Below are 18,884 nucleotides of genomic sequence, written 5' to 3' on the forward strand. Positions count from 1 at the left end.
AAAATGAAAATTGAGTTTGGGCTAAAATTTGGGCTAATTGAATGTTGAGATTGGTGTAGGAGAATGTCATGAAAGATTTGGCAAAATTTCAAGTGATTTTGAGTTGAATTGATAGGCCAAATTGGTGGATTTGGGCATATAGTCAAAATTGGGCCTTTTTAATTTTAATGAAATTAGGCTTGCCATTGGATCAAATTGGGCTTAAATTTGTTCAAATTAAGATTGAGGATGCTGAATTTTGATTTGGAATTGAAATTGGGCAAAATTGGGGTCAATTGGGCCAAAATTGGGGTTAATTTGAGGAAATTGGGGTTAATTTTTGGGCCTTTAAGGGCAAATTGAGGCTTTCGGTCAAATTTGACTAATTTGGTCAAATCATGTCAAATTGATGATAAAAAATTTAAATTGGGAATATTTGGGATGATTTTGTAATTTTTGGAATTTTTAGGTCATGAACGATTTTTTGGTAATTTTGGCAATTTTTGGGGGTATTTTGAGAATTTGGTAATTTTTGTGAATTTTAGTGAATTTGGTAATTTTTGTAGAATTTGGTAATTTTTGTGAATTTTAGTCAATTTAGGTAGTGGTGGGGGTTTGAGACGATTCTTGGGCAAATTTGGGTATTTTGGGTAATTTTTGGATTTTTGGCAAAAATTAAGGTTGTAGGGGTATTTTGGTAATTTGGTGATTTTGGGCCAAAATGGGCCAACAAGCCATGGATTCATACTAAACCAATAGGAGGCATATGAGGACTCATTTTGGATGCTCAATGTGCTGATTCTAACCCTCTTAACCAAAGTCTATGGGTACAGGGTCATCCACATGAGCTTTCCAAAATGAGTCAAAAGACCAACCCAAGGGGTTATAGGGTTTAGGGTATATGAGAGAGTGTGGTGTGTACAAGTTAGCCCCACTAAAACCAGATCACCCAGGGTTAGTCCTAAGGTCTGACTATCCTATGGGGTATCCTATGGGGGACTCCCCATACTGAACCCACCTACTAAGTGCTAGAGGTTAGGACTAATAGGTGGAACTCCAAGTTGAGCAAAGAAGAGTTTGGAATTTCTAATGGTGAGGGTTCCTTTTCTAGTCCTTTAGGAATAGTCAACAGGAGAGTCCTATGGTTAGACCCTAGGCTACTAAAAAGAAAAAACTAGACCTCAACCAAAAATGAGGTCAACAGTAGTCTGTTCTTGTGGGACCAACTTGCCGACTAATGACATGGGTGCGGTTGGTCGGTCACTTCTATAAATTCAGTCAGAAGTTGCTGATTTGCTTGACAAAGAAATTGCCTAGTGAACGTATACCTCGCCCCGATCAACTTGAGTTCCAGAAGGTGCTTACAGACTTCAATTGCACGGCTCTTGATACCGACCAATTTAGTTCTTTGTGCATCCTCCACCTGCCTGAGTTGACTTCCTTGAGTTGACAATTGGCTATTCGAGCACCGCATGAGTTACTTTTCCAGTGGGTCCCATATTGTCATGTCACGTCTTTTGAGTTCATTGAATTCTTTTGTGATTCATGCTGACATGTTTTCGTGTACATATTTATTTTCCAGATTCTATTGTTTCTTGAAAGTGACAGCTGCAATAAGTGCAATGAAATCTTTTTTATGATAACCAACAATATTTATGATTACTCAATGGTACAATAATTGAATTTTTTGGAACTCTATGTCCCTGGATTTCTATAAATAGGGCATGGGGTGTTGATTTCTTCATCATTCTCTATCCATTCTCGACACAACTTGCTCCGCTCCTTTTGACGCCATGGTGGATGAGTATGATTCTAAGTTCGTGAATCTCCATAAGGTTGCATATAAGAAAGCCTTTAAGGAGATGAGGGGACCTTGCCTTGACACTGGAGTCGAGAAGAAATAGAGATTGTTCATTCAGAAGGGGGGGGGGGGAGCATCAGATCTAGAGGATTGGGTGAGATCCTTAGATTTTTTTTTTGCATGGTCGAGTTATCATCTTTCTTTCTCTCTCATGATTAGCATCAACTCAAATGTCCTCCAAATGGAGTTGAATTTTGGTGCGCAAGAACTCATTTGAAAGGATTCAATTGTATAGACACTATGAAAAAGTCCATTCTAAAAAATAATGGTCTGCTGAAAATTTTTAACATGGGTCAACGTTTCATATATGGAAACCCTAAGTGCACACTTTTACATAAACATGGTGTCCAATGGTCACTAAATTGGTTTGCATAATCATCGTTTGTGATTTTGAAGATAATGCAACTTAGATAATGTAATTTGGATCACATGATTGGCCTATGGAGAAAATGGTAATTTCATGGTTTGTGACGATAATCTTTATGCATGAAAACTTTAAATTAACGAGTTTTACGTAAAAATTATTTCAAGTGATCATCAAAATTTTTTGTATGATATTTATATGTGATAATAAGTCTCATGGAACTTTAAAAAATAACGACTTGAATCCTACAACAATTTTGGGAGAGAAAGCGAAAATCTCAAGGTTTCAATGATTAAGGCTATCTTTAGGGCTATCTTTAAGTTTGGTTAAAATTAATTGCATTTGAAGATTATTTTGATTAATTTTAATTTTTATAAGTTAAAATTCAATTTTCATAAATTACTGTTTGCTCAAGGCTTAGTTCACGTGAAATCAAGTTAAATTTAAGCAAGCTAAATAGGGTTGACTAAATAAGAGGTCAACAACTATCTAACAGCTTTGGGTGCACCAGTCCTAACTCAAATGCATTGTGCTGCCTTTGGTCATATTGACTTATTTTGCTTTTAAAATGCAATCAACACTTCTTTCTTGCAAAGCACAACAAAAACACCTCTTACAAGTATATATCCTCATAATTAATCAATAAATCACAAATTTAATCATTAAAAAGATTACTTTTTTGCTTCACATCAATAGTGATTGAGAAGAGCATCCATTTCACCATCCATGACTTATTTCTATAAAGTATGTTATAATTCATATTGGTATTCCTTGGTGATGATTTTGGAAGATAAAACCAAGCTAAATGTATAAAATGGAGTGATTTAATGTTAAACAATATACAATTAAATAGGATAAGTAGCATGTTGCCTTTTACCTTACAAGCGAGCAAAAAAAGATGTAACTTAGTCATTTCCCCAGTTTAAAGTAATTAGTTGAATTCAACACTATAGTGGGATCTGCTGTCATAAGTTGAAGATGATAAGAGAATACATATAACGGTTTAGAGGCATAAAGAGGAGCTTTTAGTAAGGGATGATAGGAGATGAATAATGATTGAAGAGAGCTTATGTACGAAGGAGGGAAAAAGATAAAAGGTAGTTTTATAGAAGGATTAACTGAAGGAAGTATACATGCATCATGTGATAATATTATAACTTTTAACAACATATATATGTGTCAGAGTACCAAAATAAATATTAAATAACTCATAGAAAGATTTTTATTTGGTTGGCAGAATGTATAAACAAAATAGGTATATCTAAAGATCATTGGAATAAGAGGAAAAGTTGCTTGAGACGTGTGAAGCATGACATATAAGTGGAGAAAGAATTAACCAAGAATAGTCATGTGAAACATGAATGAGCTAGCAACATCAATAAATGCATCAATTTTAATTTCATCGAAACTATTTTATTAGGATAAGAAAATTTAGTATGTAGTGTTTAATGAAATTAGAAAACTAAACTTTTATTGCTTGATAAATATTTGAAATGTATAAATGATTACATAATAACATTCAAATAACAACACCCAAGTAACAACTAATAAAATATTAATTAAGGTTGAAACACAATGAATGCATGTATGGGTAAAGATTATGCCAGTAAATTAATTTTTTAAGTGAATTAACACACACACACACACATGCATAGACACACAGACACTTAGACACACACACACATAGAAAGAGAGAGAGAGAGAGAGTGATAATAATGATTATTAATAGATGATAAGGGCATGTGATGGTGTTTACTCAATTCACATACATGGCCATCAAACTTCAATGAAGTTCCAAAAGTATATTAGGTTAACAACAATCTAGCAAAATTACAAAAGAAAAGGAGTACTAATAAAAGAAAGATCAGAAGGAACACCAATCATATGGTAGCATATTCCACAATCTCAACATCTCTACTATCATTTTTGAATTTGGATCCTAAAATATAATGAGTGGGATATAATGTTATATAATATTAATTTGAGTGTGATAATTATAAAGACAATGGATAAATAATATATTTATAAAAATTAGAGGATGTAGAAAACGTGAGAGATAGAGAGAGATAAACTGAAGGAGGGAGAGAGGGAGAGAAAGAAGCTTCAAAAGTTTCATAAAACGTTTTTAGAGATTGGAGGAGGGGATGCATCAATGACAATCAATAAATTAAAAGAGAATATATTAAGAGAAGAATAAATTTTGAAGCTTAGTAGTCTAATAAAAAAGGGCATCACAATCCAAAATTCAAGGCTTATCAAAAATAGCTAATTGCAACAGAGTAAGGAGAAAGAAATATAAGATGAGTATATGCTGGTGTAAGAATTTTGAATCAAATGCTTATACTCATAATATAACATAATAAAATTTTAAGGAACCACATTAGTATAACTAAAAGTAGAAATAGAAGATGGCTATACATGAGCCAACATTGTTCCAAAAATGATTAATAGACCATATTAAGAGCATGAGGAAAGGTAGAGTGATTTCTTATAGAAGGATTTGGAGGTGGATGGTTAGGACTCTTGTTGTTAGTGAAATCAAATATAAGAGTGATTAAAATTCTATTAATTTGTTACTACATTATAAGAATAACATTTATTGATTCTATAAAAAGGCAAATACAAGAATATAACTAGGAACTTGTGGTAAGTCCATGTCTAAAATTTGTTATTAACATGTTCATGAAATACATAAGCTTATAAGAAACAACACAAATTGTATATTTAGTAAATTGTATTTAGATTATATGATGATTATAATTAGCCTATCCTACTACCTTGAAGAAGTTACAAAGTGTATCCTCCTCTCTCTTTTTTTGGCATAGTATTAGGATGTAGTGATAAGCTTTGGTGTCACTACATTCTAATAGCTTATAATGAAGAAAGAACAAATGGAAGGTGCAACTATGTTATCTATATATTTTTTTCTCTTTTTCATGTTATCATAAGATGGGTGACAAATATGTGAGACCTATTATTATACAATTTTTTCTATTTTATAAGCCTTTTTGATTTTAATATAATCTTGAACTTGACCTGTAGATGAATTTTCATCATTGAAGTTTGAACTTATTAATATGACAGTTCAAGTAAGGAATTCCAAAGATAAGAAAAAAATATTGTCTTTTTCAATATGCATGGTTAATTTTGGCTTAAATATATTGGATTTATTTTTATATCCTATTATTACTTTAGATAAGATAATTTATAGAAAAGAGCAAGTTTAAGGAATATATTTTAAAAATCCATATGTATGCTAGAGGCTAAATCATATGCAAATATATCATATTTTATAAATAATAATCTTTTGGATATTGTTATTATTCTAGTGTTTTCAACAGTGGTGTAGCCAAAATTTATTGATAACTTTTAGTTAGAAACATCTTTTTAATCTAGATGGAGTTGATGTCATTTTTATTTATATTGTTTTAATGTATTTTGTTGACTTCTACATCATTAGCCCAATAGAATTACGTGATTTGTGATGTCATTGGCTTGATGTAATTTTGTTTAGTGTGTTGCCTCTATGCATCAAATCACTTATATATAAACTCTTCTCATTACATTACATTTACTGTAAGCTTAAGACTAATCCTCTATTTATATTTGTGCAAGCTCCCACTAATAATAATTTTAATGGAGTTTGTATTGTTTGTTTGCATGGTTGTGAGCTCATTTAGAAAGATAAAAAGGTTAGAGAAAATAAGTTAGATATTTTTAGCATTTTATTTATTTTTAATAATTTTTATATAGTTGAATCAATATGAAGCAATATTTATATTTCAACAATGAAAATAAAGTAGTTTTCTAAATATAATTTAAAATATAAACTATATAGCTGTTCCTTTTTATGACTTTAGAGTTGTTTAAGTTATAGAGCAAGTGACTCTAAAGGAGATTCTCCCCTTAATCTACTTGCCCCAAGTTCATTTAATTTGTTAGAGAATTTTATTGAGAATAAAAATATGAAAAAAACATTTTTTTTGGTATATTGTGTTTATAATGCAACTTCAAGTGAAAAAAATTAGTTTTTGTAATGAGCTTTATGATTGCAACAAAAGTCAAACATGTTTTAGTTAATTCCTAATTTTATTTCAAAAATATTATTCATTGTTCTTCTTTTTCTATCTCAGCTTAAAGTAAACATTTTGATCTAAGATCGATTCACAATGCCTTTATGATGGGAGATATAGCCTTACGACCGCAAGCATATGAAAACACCCTATTAGTGAGTACATCAAAATGTATAACAAATCAACAACTATTTTTAGCCACCACACCCTTTTCTCTATAATCAATTGCTAATTTGCCTTACTCACATGTTTCCCTAATCTCGTTATGCCATTTGCCATCTTAAACTTGAGCTCAACAAATTTCTCCATATCCCTACACCTCTAAATTTAATTAGTCGAGTCCTACATTACATCACTAATTAATTGGATTGTAAATTAAATTTGTTCATCATGATACTTTGAATTTTTATCTCATCTTATTTATTGATGTGAGCTATTTGAAAAAAGATAATTTGGCCGATTCATATACATTAATAATTTCTAGTATTTGAGCAATTGACTGATCAACGCCTCTATTTGATATTGACCTTATCATCCAAAGAAGTTTAGGAGCTCAATTTAGGTAATAAATATTTGTGGAGATGGTGGAGAGACCTGCAATGCTCTTTGGCGCAATATGTTGGCCTTTTAAAGAGAAGCATAAAACTAAGTGTTGCTTAGATGAGAATGCTTAGGTGGATGAGTGGCTTTACTCTTAGAGACAAATACGAAATGAATATATATGTGATATGGTTATTGCAGCTCTAGTGACAAACAAAATGAGATATAGCCGTCATAGATAGTTTGATCACATTAAACGTCGACCATATGATGATCCAGTTAGGAGAGTAGATGTTTTAGATTTGACATATGTCAAGAACAACACATGTAGACCTAGAGAGATTTGGACATATCATATAAAAAATGATCTTAATTTATTAAAATTAAATAAAAATATGACACTCAATAAGACGCAAAGGAGAAAAAAGATTCGTGTAGCCAACCCCACTAAGTGTGATAAAGACGTTGTTGTGTTGTTCTCATGCCAATCCCATATTCAATTATTATTATTATTTTGCTAACCAAATCCTTAACTATATTAGCTATATTATCAAAATAAATAATTAATCCTATAATTAAAATTAACACTCAATTTTTCATCCTTAAAAAAAAATATTTTCCTCATTTGTTTTCATAATGGAAGTTCAGAATATTTTGTTCATCCATTTTCATTTCATGGCCCAGTCACGACATTAATGCACAGTAGCGGCCAAAGCCAATTTAATGTCAACAAAAATTAATAAATAAATTGACCAAATAAATTTTTCTACCAGCTTAAATGACCTAAAATATTCATCAAAGAAATTATAAAAAGTACAAATTTTGTTATTTTTTAAATATTAATTCGAGAAAAAAAATAAAATAAAATAAAATTACTCTTATAGTCAGAGGTTATTCAGCCAAAAATCAACAATTTCAAAGCTTTATAATCAAAGGTTACATCTTTTTATAAACACAGCGATTTTAATCATGACGCCCGGCCCGGCCCGACCCAACGTTCTTCGACGAAAAAATATATTTTTGTCGATTTCCCGCTTTTTTCGTCCCATTTTCCCAAATGCAAATGGAACCTTCTAACTTACTGTGTAGCATTTTTCATTTGCTATCTCACAATAGCGAGCTGCTGAGATAGATTGATCTATCGACCAAGATATTTTATTTTCTTGCATGATTTTAAAAAATTTACCCAAAAATCATAAACTTGGTCCAAACTCAAAACCACTTCAATAAATAATTAAGATTTAAATGACAAACTAATCCAAATCTTAAAGAACCAGTCAATTTTAGTACTATCTAATTTTTACTTTTTTTATCTTAATTGAATACTTAGAAATAAAATATTAAAACTAAAAATTTAAAACAAATACTTATATAGATTATTTCAAAACTTTGATTTGAAATATTAGTTATTAAATTAATAAAAAATAATATTATTATAATAATATTATATTATTTAAATTATATTAAAATAATTTGACTAATTACCAGTCATAAACGCCAAATCATATTACTTCATCCAGTGCCAGTACATGAAATAAAGAAAATACACAAGCACAAAATGGAACAAGTGGAAAAAAGAAATCACAACAGAGTAAATTGTTCCATCCTGCTATAACAACAACACAATTCAATTCAAATCTTTGAAAGCTTAAAGTAATGGAAAATTACACACCTGTATGTAATTTTCATCATGCTTTTCCTGATGAGCCAAATAGCTGCATCTTCTCAATAATCACAGCTTTCATTGCCTCCTTCGCCGATTCCATCACATGAACCAGATCGTTGCTCGGCTTTCGCAGCGATTCCATGTATGCATTTCTTACTTCTGTATTCACATTGAACTTCCTGACACCTAATGCTATGCATTCCAAATAGAAACAACATTCTATGACAGCATTACATGCATCATTAACACCATATTATTTATAGAAATTACAATTTGATGCTTCTTTTTGCAACAATGCCTCAATATTGAATACTGCAGTAACACTAGCAACTTAACATTTTAATGATTTTTTAAATTTCAATAGTGTGGTTGTTTCATGAACAGATACGGGGTAGTTTTTAGAAATGTTTGAAGAAAAATCACCACGGAAAGCATAAGCCACTGTATTTTGTAAAAAAAAAATAAAGAGATTATTAGCATTCGTAATTAAAAAATGTCAAATTTCGCTTAACATGCTATAGATTACATTAATGGAGTCAAACAGGCTTAAAAAAGTAAGGAATGAATTCAAACAAAAATGATGGTTTTTGGATCAAATCCCTCGAAGGCACGTGATGAGCGTAACTTGTAAATATAATGTAAATTCTTGTATTTGACCAAAAATAATCTATTTCAATTTTCAATCAATTCATCCATAGGTGTAACACTGCATTATTGTTTTGAGAAGACAGAAAAAATGCATAAAATAGAAATTGGGATACTCAAATTTCTCACAGAAAGATTCAAAAGCCCCAATCCAAGTATCATTAACTTATGAATTAAAAAAAAAAAATCGAAAAAAAAATAATAACAAATTATATGTTGAAAGATTATTGTACCTTCACGAGTTCGATGGGCAAACCAGAGGCACCATGGAGAACCAAACTCACATTTTTATTTGAGGTTATTGCACGGAGTTCCTGGATAGCAAATAACATGGTTAATAACATTGCATCGCCCAAATATTCAGGAGGCTTCGCTTAAATCTTCAAGTAATTTGTCAAAAAATGTCAGCCAGCAAAACATTAAAATATTTGGGTTAATTATTTTTACATAGCTATGTTTCATTTAGTAGCTGAAATAGCAAATCATGTCAGGATCAAAATGATGATTTTAATTATATTCACTTGTATAATTTTCTGTAATGCAAAAATAGAAATCAGTTGTCATAATTTTCCGGGATATTAATAAAATATTGATTTTCAAGTTAATGATAATCAAGTGGTGATGCTAGGTCTTTTTCCTGAGCACAATTTGTTTATTTATTTAATCTTCATGATAATCCATAGAGAAATTTAAATCCACATGACTTCCAAAACTTAATTACTGTCCTGACCAAGTTGAAATAGTGTATAGATCTTTTGGTAGATAAAAGTCAACTGGCCTGTGTTCTACGACTACTGATGTTCAGCAATTATTAAGCCATGTTTTATATTTTCACGTTAGGAAGATTTCATAACTACTTTATGGTTTTTAAGTTGATGTTGGCTTGTTAGTTTATAAAATATCTTTCATACTTTGGCCACGAGGTCATTTTAGTAACTCCGATCACTTTTTCTTATTTCCCTGATATTTTTCTTTCATTCTGTGTTTAATTCTTCTTTTACTGTCAACTGATTCGATTGGTGGTAGATTATTGCACTGGCCAATTTGATGCCAGTTAATGATTGTGTTGATGAATTGGATAGCTACATGTATCAGTGTAAGGTTCTTCTCTTGTTTTCTTCATTTTCTTTAAATATTTTGGAATATTTACACGCATACATACGACTCAATCTTATGTATTCACATATCTAACACCTAAGCTTCAATTTTTAAATATAAGCCAACTTACCTATACATAAAAATTTCATTTTACCTTTTAGAAGTCAAAATAGTGGTATTTTTTATGCGATATGAAGGATTTGGGTGGTATAAATGTGTGGTATCTTTTGTGTGATATGAAGGATTTGGGTGGTATAAATGTAAAAAGGCAAAGTATAGTTGTTAGATATGTGAATTCATAGAATTGGGTGGTATGTATCTTAGTGTCGCTAGAATTTTTTAGCTCGACTATGTTACCTTTTCTATTGGAGGGGAATTCACAGTTGATTCATGCAACTATATAGGCATAATCAAATACTTTGATGGTTTGAGACATCCACTTGCAAATTGGAAGACAACTTGTTTACTACTTTACTCATTCTTCAAGGATTATTCAAACTAACTGTACGGTTATTTTCCTTCTGATGGAACTTCCTTTGTGTTCTTATTTCATAACTATCAGGATTGTTTTACTTTAGATATAACTGTCTTTGTTTTGCCGCTTGGTTTGCTTTGAGAATCTGTTGGTTCATTGGTTTTCCACTTGTGCTCGGAGCAAGGTTTTTAAGCTATTATTCTTGTTTATTTTTTAAATTTGGTTAAGATGTTATTAGAGATTATGAAATATTTTAAAGCAATGATCAAGTAGGGGTTGAATCGTAGAAATTAAACATTACTCAAGGAATCACTAAAAAATAAAATTAATGTTAAGAGAAAGCATATGATACATGTAAGTTGCTCATCTGCATATACGCTTATTTAGCATATTAAAAAGAACCATATTTTATTGAATATTTGATTATGACAGTATGTGGAGTATAAGAAATATCATCTTATGAGGACTGCTTGACAATGATATGTTTAAAATATAAGTGTAGGTTGGATAAGCATCCCCAATGGTGACAAAGAATTTTTTATGGAGGCAAAAATATCTTTAATGCAATGCAATAGCGATCATGCTGAGTTTGACCTTGGGTCTATCGAATTTGATGATGTAGCCTTCGAGTTAAGTTTATGATGTCCACTAACTTACATATCCATATAAGATATATTCTAAAGCTAAAATAAAATATAAGTTAACAAAAAGAAATCAATGCATTTAAATAACATGTACAAGTATACTGATATCTCTCGGTGTAAATATTTTAATATACTTTTTTATGTATTCACTATCATAGTAAAGTATTAATCACATGTATTCATTTCATGATTCTGTCTATTCTTGATTAGCATGTAAGTTGTTTACCGTTCTTTAAATATTTTTGAATAACACGCTTTGAACTTCTTATGCTTAATTTGAATAATTAATTACGACATTGGTGAAAAATAGTGTATTACATTATGTGTCATTTCAGATGAAATTAAGTGATCAATTCTATCTCGCACTCTATTCAGATGACTAGAATACCGGAAGGGGTCGCATCATGAAATTGATCACAATGCTATTAAATCTAGCTCAAGTTAGACAATACAACTTAAAAAAATCTGATGTTTTATATATATATATAAGATATAAACAATTCAGTCAATAAAGTTTTGTTGTTTTGAAGAACACCCTTCCAATTTATGATCCACAATTACTATTCAAGCTAAAGGTACTTGCACAAACAAATAAAGCTTGTGGTAAAACATCCATTAACATGCATTAAATTCATAAGATGCTTCTACAACACATCACTCCTACCAATCTTTCATTAAACTTTTATTGCCATTTGACTAACCTTCAATAAGTCAAGTCTGAGGCGAGGACCACTAGCTGGGTATTTCCCATGCACGTTTCCAATGCAAACTGCTAAAGCATCAAGATTTGTCTCATCAATAAACTGTTGAGCCTGCAACATAGATGCTGAGATTTAGCAAAAGCCTATGGAACAACTAAAATCTAGCAGCTCACAACAAACACAATAAATACTTGAGCAACATCAGTTAATCTGGCTTCATATTCCTCAACAGTTAAGCCATCCTCACTTCCTGATAACCGGCCAAGTTCAGCTTCGACCAAAATTTCTTTCGCATGTGCTAAAGCTGCTATTTTCTTTGTGAATGAAATGTTTTCTTTGAAGGACAAAGTTGATCCGTCAACCATAACAGAATCAAATCCCTGCAGCATATGTAGGATGGACAGCAACATTCATAAGGCAAAAATTCATTGAATTATATCATAAACGATCGATATAAAAAATTGCACAATACCAACTCAACAGCTTCAATCAGCTCAGCTTTGGAGCACCCATGATCAAAATGCACGGTAATAGGTACCTGTAATAGTTCTCTTCGCATTCACTTTGTACGTCAAGTAATGAAGGGGTACAAATGAACATAAACGGAAGCGTACAGTACTACAAGTTAATTATTATTAGAATGAAATCTAACTCATTAAAATAGAGTTTAAAATCCGATACTAAATTGGGCATGTTTTATACTCACCTTTGCATGGTAAAGTCAGCTCTCTTATCTCTCTTTATACATCCAACTTTTGCTTGTAGAGAATGATACCGGAGGAGAAATCCCAAACCACAACAAAAACCTTTAATAATAGGAAACGAGGGTTACAACACACGCAAACTAGAAATAACATTGCCAAAACATAAACCGACACAAATGGACACCTCAAGAGTGTATTCCAAGGGCGGTGAAGTTTGGCTAGGTGGATTGGGATAGTTGGCCAGTAAGTGGAAAGGCCGGACAGCAAGTGGGAGGCTGTATAGCGGGCGGGGAGGCTGTATAGTAAAAGGGGAGGCCGGCCAGCAAGCGGGGAAGGCTGACCAGCAAGAAGACAGGCTGGACAGCAAGTGAGGAAGGCTGGACAGTAAGAGGGCGGGCCGAACAGCAAGTGGGGAAGCTGTTGGGGGTAGCTAGCGGCTAAGGGAAGTGGAGGAGAAGAGGTAGGGAAGATAAAAGGAGAGATACAATCACCACCTCGAAGTAAGATACAACCGAAGCACCAACATCTCTTCTGATACAACCCACAAAGGGAAAAAGGACTCCTCACAGGAAACTGAAATCAACACACAGCAAAAATTCCCCAGACTCTTAGCAAACTAGCCTACATACAACCCTAGCTAGGCAAGAAACAAGAAAAGAAAGTAAAGGGGAAAGGAAAGAGGAAGAGACAGCCGATAACGCTCAAACCAGCATGATACACAAAAAGGAAAGACGCCGCCTCTCCCCCAAATCCTACTCGATCTGGGCGGGAGACGCGAAAGGACAGGTCGCCTGGTCCAGTTGATGCTGCTTGCCCCATTGGATGGCTGAACCGGGCTCCCTGGATCTGTCTTACCAACCGGTTCAGCCGGCTGCTTGTTTTCCTGTTTCCTTGGACCCACGACAATGCGAGAACCCGCTCCAACGTCCACGCCAGGGAAGCCCTACATCAGCCTCCCAGAGTTGGGGAAGCTTCGACTTTATTTGTCAAAGCTTCAGGCTCCTTGTAGTATTGTATCAGGTAGGCGACGTTGAGCGTGACTGAGACATTGTAGCCCCTGGGCAGGTCAATCTTGCAAGTGTTTTCGTTCCAAACCACACATGGGTAGAATAAATATCCATCATTGACACGCCCTGAGCCGGAACTGAAGGAAGACTAGTATTCTCACTAAGCATGTATCAAGCTATCGTAGTTGTAATCCGCTTCTTCCACTTCTCATAGTCGGCAGAGTGCACTGATGAACTAGTATGTAAGGAGAAGTCAAATCTGGGGTGACAACAATTGAACAAAATAATGAAGAATAAGGAGGAGATGATGCAGCGATCACTGCAAGTTTTGGCACAACTGTAGTAGTTGAAATAGTTTCTTGAGCTCGTTCACAGAGATGAAAATAGTCTCCTTAAATTACAAACAATTCTGGATGACAAGCCACAAAGTCATCAAGCTTTCTATAGTGTTTCTTGTGATCATGCCAATGTAGAGGTGCAAGCATTGTTTCAAGCCTATTTGGCAAGGTGGTGCTAATTCTGATTCGACCATCAGAAGCAGCTGGAATTGCCCGACAGATGCAAGCCAAAAGTGCTCGTTCGTCTGGAAGAATGGGCTCCTTTGACGTATTGGTGGTCATTGAGCTTGGTTCTCCGATAACAAGAGCAGAAGGTGCATAAAAAATAAGGTTATTCTCAGTGCGTTCTGCTGGCATTAATGCCATGAATTTGAGCAGCACTTTCAGACGCATTGTAGGCCAATTGCAAAACTTGCTGGTGCGGTCCATTAGTTGCTGAGTCGGCATTCTGATCTAGGACCTCTTGTTTACTTGTCTGCTCAGTTGGTTTAGATAATGGAGCATTAAATTTAGAATTATTGTTTAGTGTTGCCTGCAGCCTTTCTGGGTAAACATGATGAGCTTTATTAGTAGATTCAGGGGACCTTCATGTGCTCAGTTGACACAACTGTTTCCGGACCAGACCTCCATGTTTGGCTCATGGGAGCTCTAAGATATTCTAGATGAAGTATATTTTCTGTAGCAGAAAGTTCATGGCAATAATGAGAATGACACCTAAGAAGATTATGCTCCAATTGCGACATATGGCATTTGTCTTGATTCTAAAGTTGAGAAACTTCTTGAACTACCTGCTGCTCCTGCTAATGGTGGGCTGAAATTACATCCATTGATTGAAGATTTTCGACAGGAGTAAAGGCAGCCATCCCAAGTACAGGAGGATGAATATGGACATGTTCAATCATAGCAGGAATTTTTACCTCAAGGTCTACTGGAGCTGGTTGTGTCTCTTCCTCGTTGGCTGAAAAATGAGAATTTTCTATGAAATTTGTATCTTCTTTCTGGTCACTCTTCATCTCTTCAACTAGAAGTTAGTCTGCGGTGTCTTTACCCAACTTTTTGATGACGCTCTAGTCGATGAAGTAGATCACTCCCTTAGCTGTGCATATTGTTTCCACATGTCCGAATCCGTGGCACTTGCAACACTTTCTGGCTGTGACAGACTTATGAATTGATTCTGCTGGATAGTGGGGTAGCTCAGTGTTGTGGTCTTTCTACTTCAGAAGCTAGAGTATGCAACTTCTGGCAATAGGAAGTTGGTAGGAACTGACGCTGTGCTTTCCGCTTCATCTTTATATCTTCTCATTCCCTGCTTCGACCTTTCAAATCTAGGCAGAGGGTACCGTCCCATTGAACTTCATTCTCAATGTCCGCGAACCTTCAATGAAGTTGGCGAATCTCTAGCGTATCTCCTCTCGAGAAGACTCAGGCATATATCTCATTAATGTCATGACTAAGGTTTAGGAATAAGAAAATAATTTTTTTGGAGGTGGCTTGGAGAGGGATGGATGCTAGAGAACCCTAGGATACGACTAGGATTGAGCTTGTTCTAATACCAAATGATACCAGAGGAGAAATCTCAAACCACAAAAGAAACCTTTATTAATAGGAAATGAGGGTTACAACACACGCAAATTAGAAATAACATCACCAAAACACAAAACAACACAAACAAACACCTTGAGAGTGTATTCCAAGGGCAGTGAAAGTCGGCTAGATGGATCACGAGGTTTGGCCAGCAAGCAGGAAGACTTTATAGCAAGCAAGGAGACTGTATAGCATGAGGGGTAGGCTGGACAACAAAAGGGAAGGCCCGACAGCAAGCAAGGAATGTTGTAAAACAAGTTGGCAAGCTGGACAGCAAGAGGGCAGGCCACATAGCAAGTGGGAAAACTGTTGGGGGGGATGGCGTCTAAGAGAAGTGGAGGAGAAGAGCCAAAGAAGATAAAATAAGAGATACAATCACCACCTCAGAGTATGATATAGCAGAAGCACCATCACCTTGGATACAATTCACAAAGGGAAAAAGGACTCTCCACAAGAATCTGAAATCAAGACAAAACAAAAGCTTCCTAGACACTTGGCAAACCAGCATTAATATAGCCCTAGCTAGGCAGGAAACAAGAAAGGAAAGAAGATGGGAAAGAAAAAAGAGGAGGTGGCCGATAATGCTAGAACCGAGCGAGAGACGCAAAAGGAAAGTTGTTAATTTCGCATCTTCCCCAATTGATTTGGGCGGGAGACGTGAAAGGACAGGTCGGCTGGTCCGCCTGATGCCGCTCGCCCTATTGGATGGTTGAACTGGGCTCCTTGGACAGGTCTTACAAGCCGGTTCAGCTAGATGTGTCCCGAGTAGGCCCGGGTCTTCGAGTTGATCAAGACAAAAATGGACGGTTGAACAGTGAAAAAAAATTCTCTGTTATTCTAATTATATTAGTAACAATTTAATTAAATAATATATGAAAGAGCCACTAAAGAAAGTAATTAAATTTTACAAGTAAAAATTATACCTTTCTTATTGTTATTCTCCTCTTCTGTACATATTTGCTCTTCTATTTTTCTTGTTCAAATGTTTAAAACTTAAAAATAATATTAAAACAACATAAAAAGTTATCTAAAGATAACCTAGGAGTAATCACATTTCTAAACTAGAGTAATCCAAGGAGAATAATTCAATATATATAATATTAGTCTAAAAAAATCATATAATATGCTGGTCTTTCATATATTATAAGCAATCTGATATATGCTAATACATGCATCAATAATCATTTTCTACATGAACATACTCAATCTTCTATAAGCATTTACTTTAATTTTACCTTTACTTTATACTTTACATACACATCTGCCTCTATGAGGACCACCGTCAACAAACCTAACACACATTTGGTCGATATTACCCCGCCGACTCGCATCAGCATAGCGATTAGCAATCTACACATCGCAATTGTCTAGGGTGGAAAGACTCTTAGATGTCCCTAGCCAATATCATCCCGTCAACACAACGATTAATAATGTAAACATTATAATAATCTGGGGAGGTAAGCTTTGGTCTATTCGCCCCTGTCCAATAATATCTTATCAACATAACGATTAGTGAACTAACCATCACAATTGTCCGAGGTGATAGAAAAACTTTATGCACGCGGGAACACTGGCTTCCACTGTTTGTACCATTAGAGGGTGAAATCATCCTCTAAACATGCACATACAAACATTCACATATAAATTATTTTATTTTTCATACATGGATTATTTTGAAACATTTGTATGCAATCTACTAACATGGCTAATTCTCTGTTGTGCAACTATTTATTATGCATATCTTTTATATCATTCATATATCTATCTCATCCTTATCACTTACTTATATCATGCATATCTTTCACACATGTCTATCTTACATATAACGTCTATCTAAATATCATTCATCTCATACATATCTTTCATACATGCATATCTTTTCCGATTATGCTTATTAGGCATATCTTTTATATCTAACAATATGAAAAATCTGACTGACTTAAAGCATACATATAAATCAACATACAATCTGAAACAAAAAAAAAATTACCGAAATTTAGAAATGTAATTACCCACCTAAGTTCCACACTAAAACCTTAATCTTCGATAACTAGCTGGAGACTGCATCGACTTTTATGTCGTTATTAAAAACTTATAAAACATAATATTAAACTTTAAGATTTAAATAATATCTATTAATCAAATTAATCTTCTTAAACTATCGTAAAATAAATTTATCTGAAATTACGGGGTCGCTTTACAGTGATAGTCCATACTCTCATATGGAGCTTAAATTTTTAGTTGTGAAAATATTGGAGTGTAGTTTTTACTGGAAAGTTAACGACAATTTCTCGATCAATTTTTTCTCTCCATGCAATTAGGCTTTGAGCTATTCCTATTTTTCATTTAATGTTCTTTATTTATTGCATTTTGTGCTATTGATAGTGAGATGCGACTCCACCACTTCAAATAGTTGGAAGACTTCTTTTTTTATGGTTGTCAAGCAAACATTTCAACTTTCGTGAATCTTGTGAACCATGCATTGACTAAGTTGATTTCTGGAATTTTTTGCAATTTATTATGAATTAAAGTTTAAGATTGTTGCAAGGAAAATGCAACATATGTAATTGGGCTATTCTCATTACTAGTTAATTTGGATTTATTAAACATGTACACTTAGAATTTAACTTTAATTATACACCATTGATAAGGATTTAATGCATGTAAAATATATTCTGAATCCCCCTCCCTATTTTCATTCATCATATGGACATAGAAAAATATTCTTAGAGAAAAACAGGGAGTGAGTTTCCCTGAAAAAACAGGAAAACTATACCTTCCAAAAAGTAGTATATTTTCAACTTTAAAACTGAAATTTTAAATTTTTTATCAAGATTAATTCTATGAGATGATAAAATCTGGTCTATCCACCCTTTAATGTCTGAGAAAAATGTAGCGCCCACCATCCATTATATATTACAGATCTATGTTTGGTCATCCAAACAACAATATGCAGGATGCTCATGCACTTACTTTGGCGTGCTGGGCAGCTGAAACGCAGCATGCAACCAACGGGAGTCCCCCTTGCTTTAATGCACCTGGGTGAATCTGGAAAGAAGAAAATTGTTTGTTAGGAAATCAATATTCAGTTTACAAAGATCATAATACAGAACAAAAGCTAAATATTAGAGTAAGAATATCATGCCCTAATATATCTATCAATCAATCTATTAGAGTAAGATATATATATATATATATATATATA

At 33.6% G+C, this 18,884-nt stretch overlaps 1 protein-coding gene across 1 annotated transcript in view; it reads right to left on the reverse strand.

Moving 5' to 3' along the window:
* Positions 1-8,307: 8,307 nt before the first annotated feature.
* LOC110028552 overlaps positions 8,308-18,884 on the reverse strand; it is a 187,969-nt gene continuing 177,392 nt past the window's right edge. The window contains exons 37-42 of the mRNA XM_020730450.1: positions 18,653-18,727; positions 12,519-12,584; positions 12,238-12,426; positions 12,047-12,157; positions 9,362-9,442; positions 8,308-8,685 (exon numbers count right to left, since the gene is read on the reverse strand). Coding sequence (XP_020586109.1) covers positions 8,506-8,685; positions 9,362-9,442; positions 12,047-12,157; positions 12,238-12,426; positions 12,519-12,584; positions 18,653-18,727 — 702 coding nt within the window. The 3' untranslated portion in view covers positions 8,308-8,505. The remainder of the gene's footprint in view (positions 8,686-9,361; positions 9,443-12,046; positions 12,158-12,237; positions 12,427-12,518; positions 12,585-18,652; positions 18,728-18,884) is intronic.

The sequence above is a fragment of the Phalaenopsis equestris genome, unplaced genomic scaffold, assembly GCF_001263595.1.
Source record: "Phalaenopsis equestris unplaced genomic scaffold, ASM126359v1 Scaffold000513, whole genome shotgun sequence".
NCBI classification, from domain to species: Eukaryota; Viridiplantae; Streptophyta; class Magnoliopsida; order Asparagales; family Orchidaceae; genus Phalaenopsis; species Phalaenopsis equestris.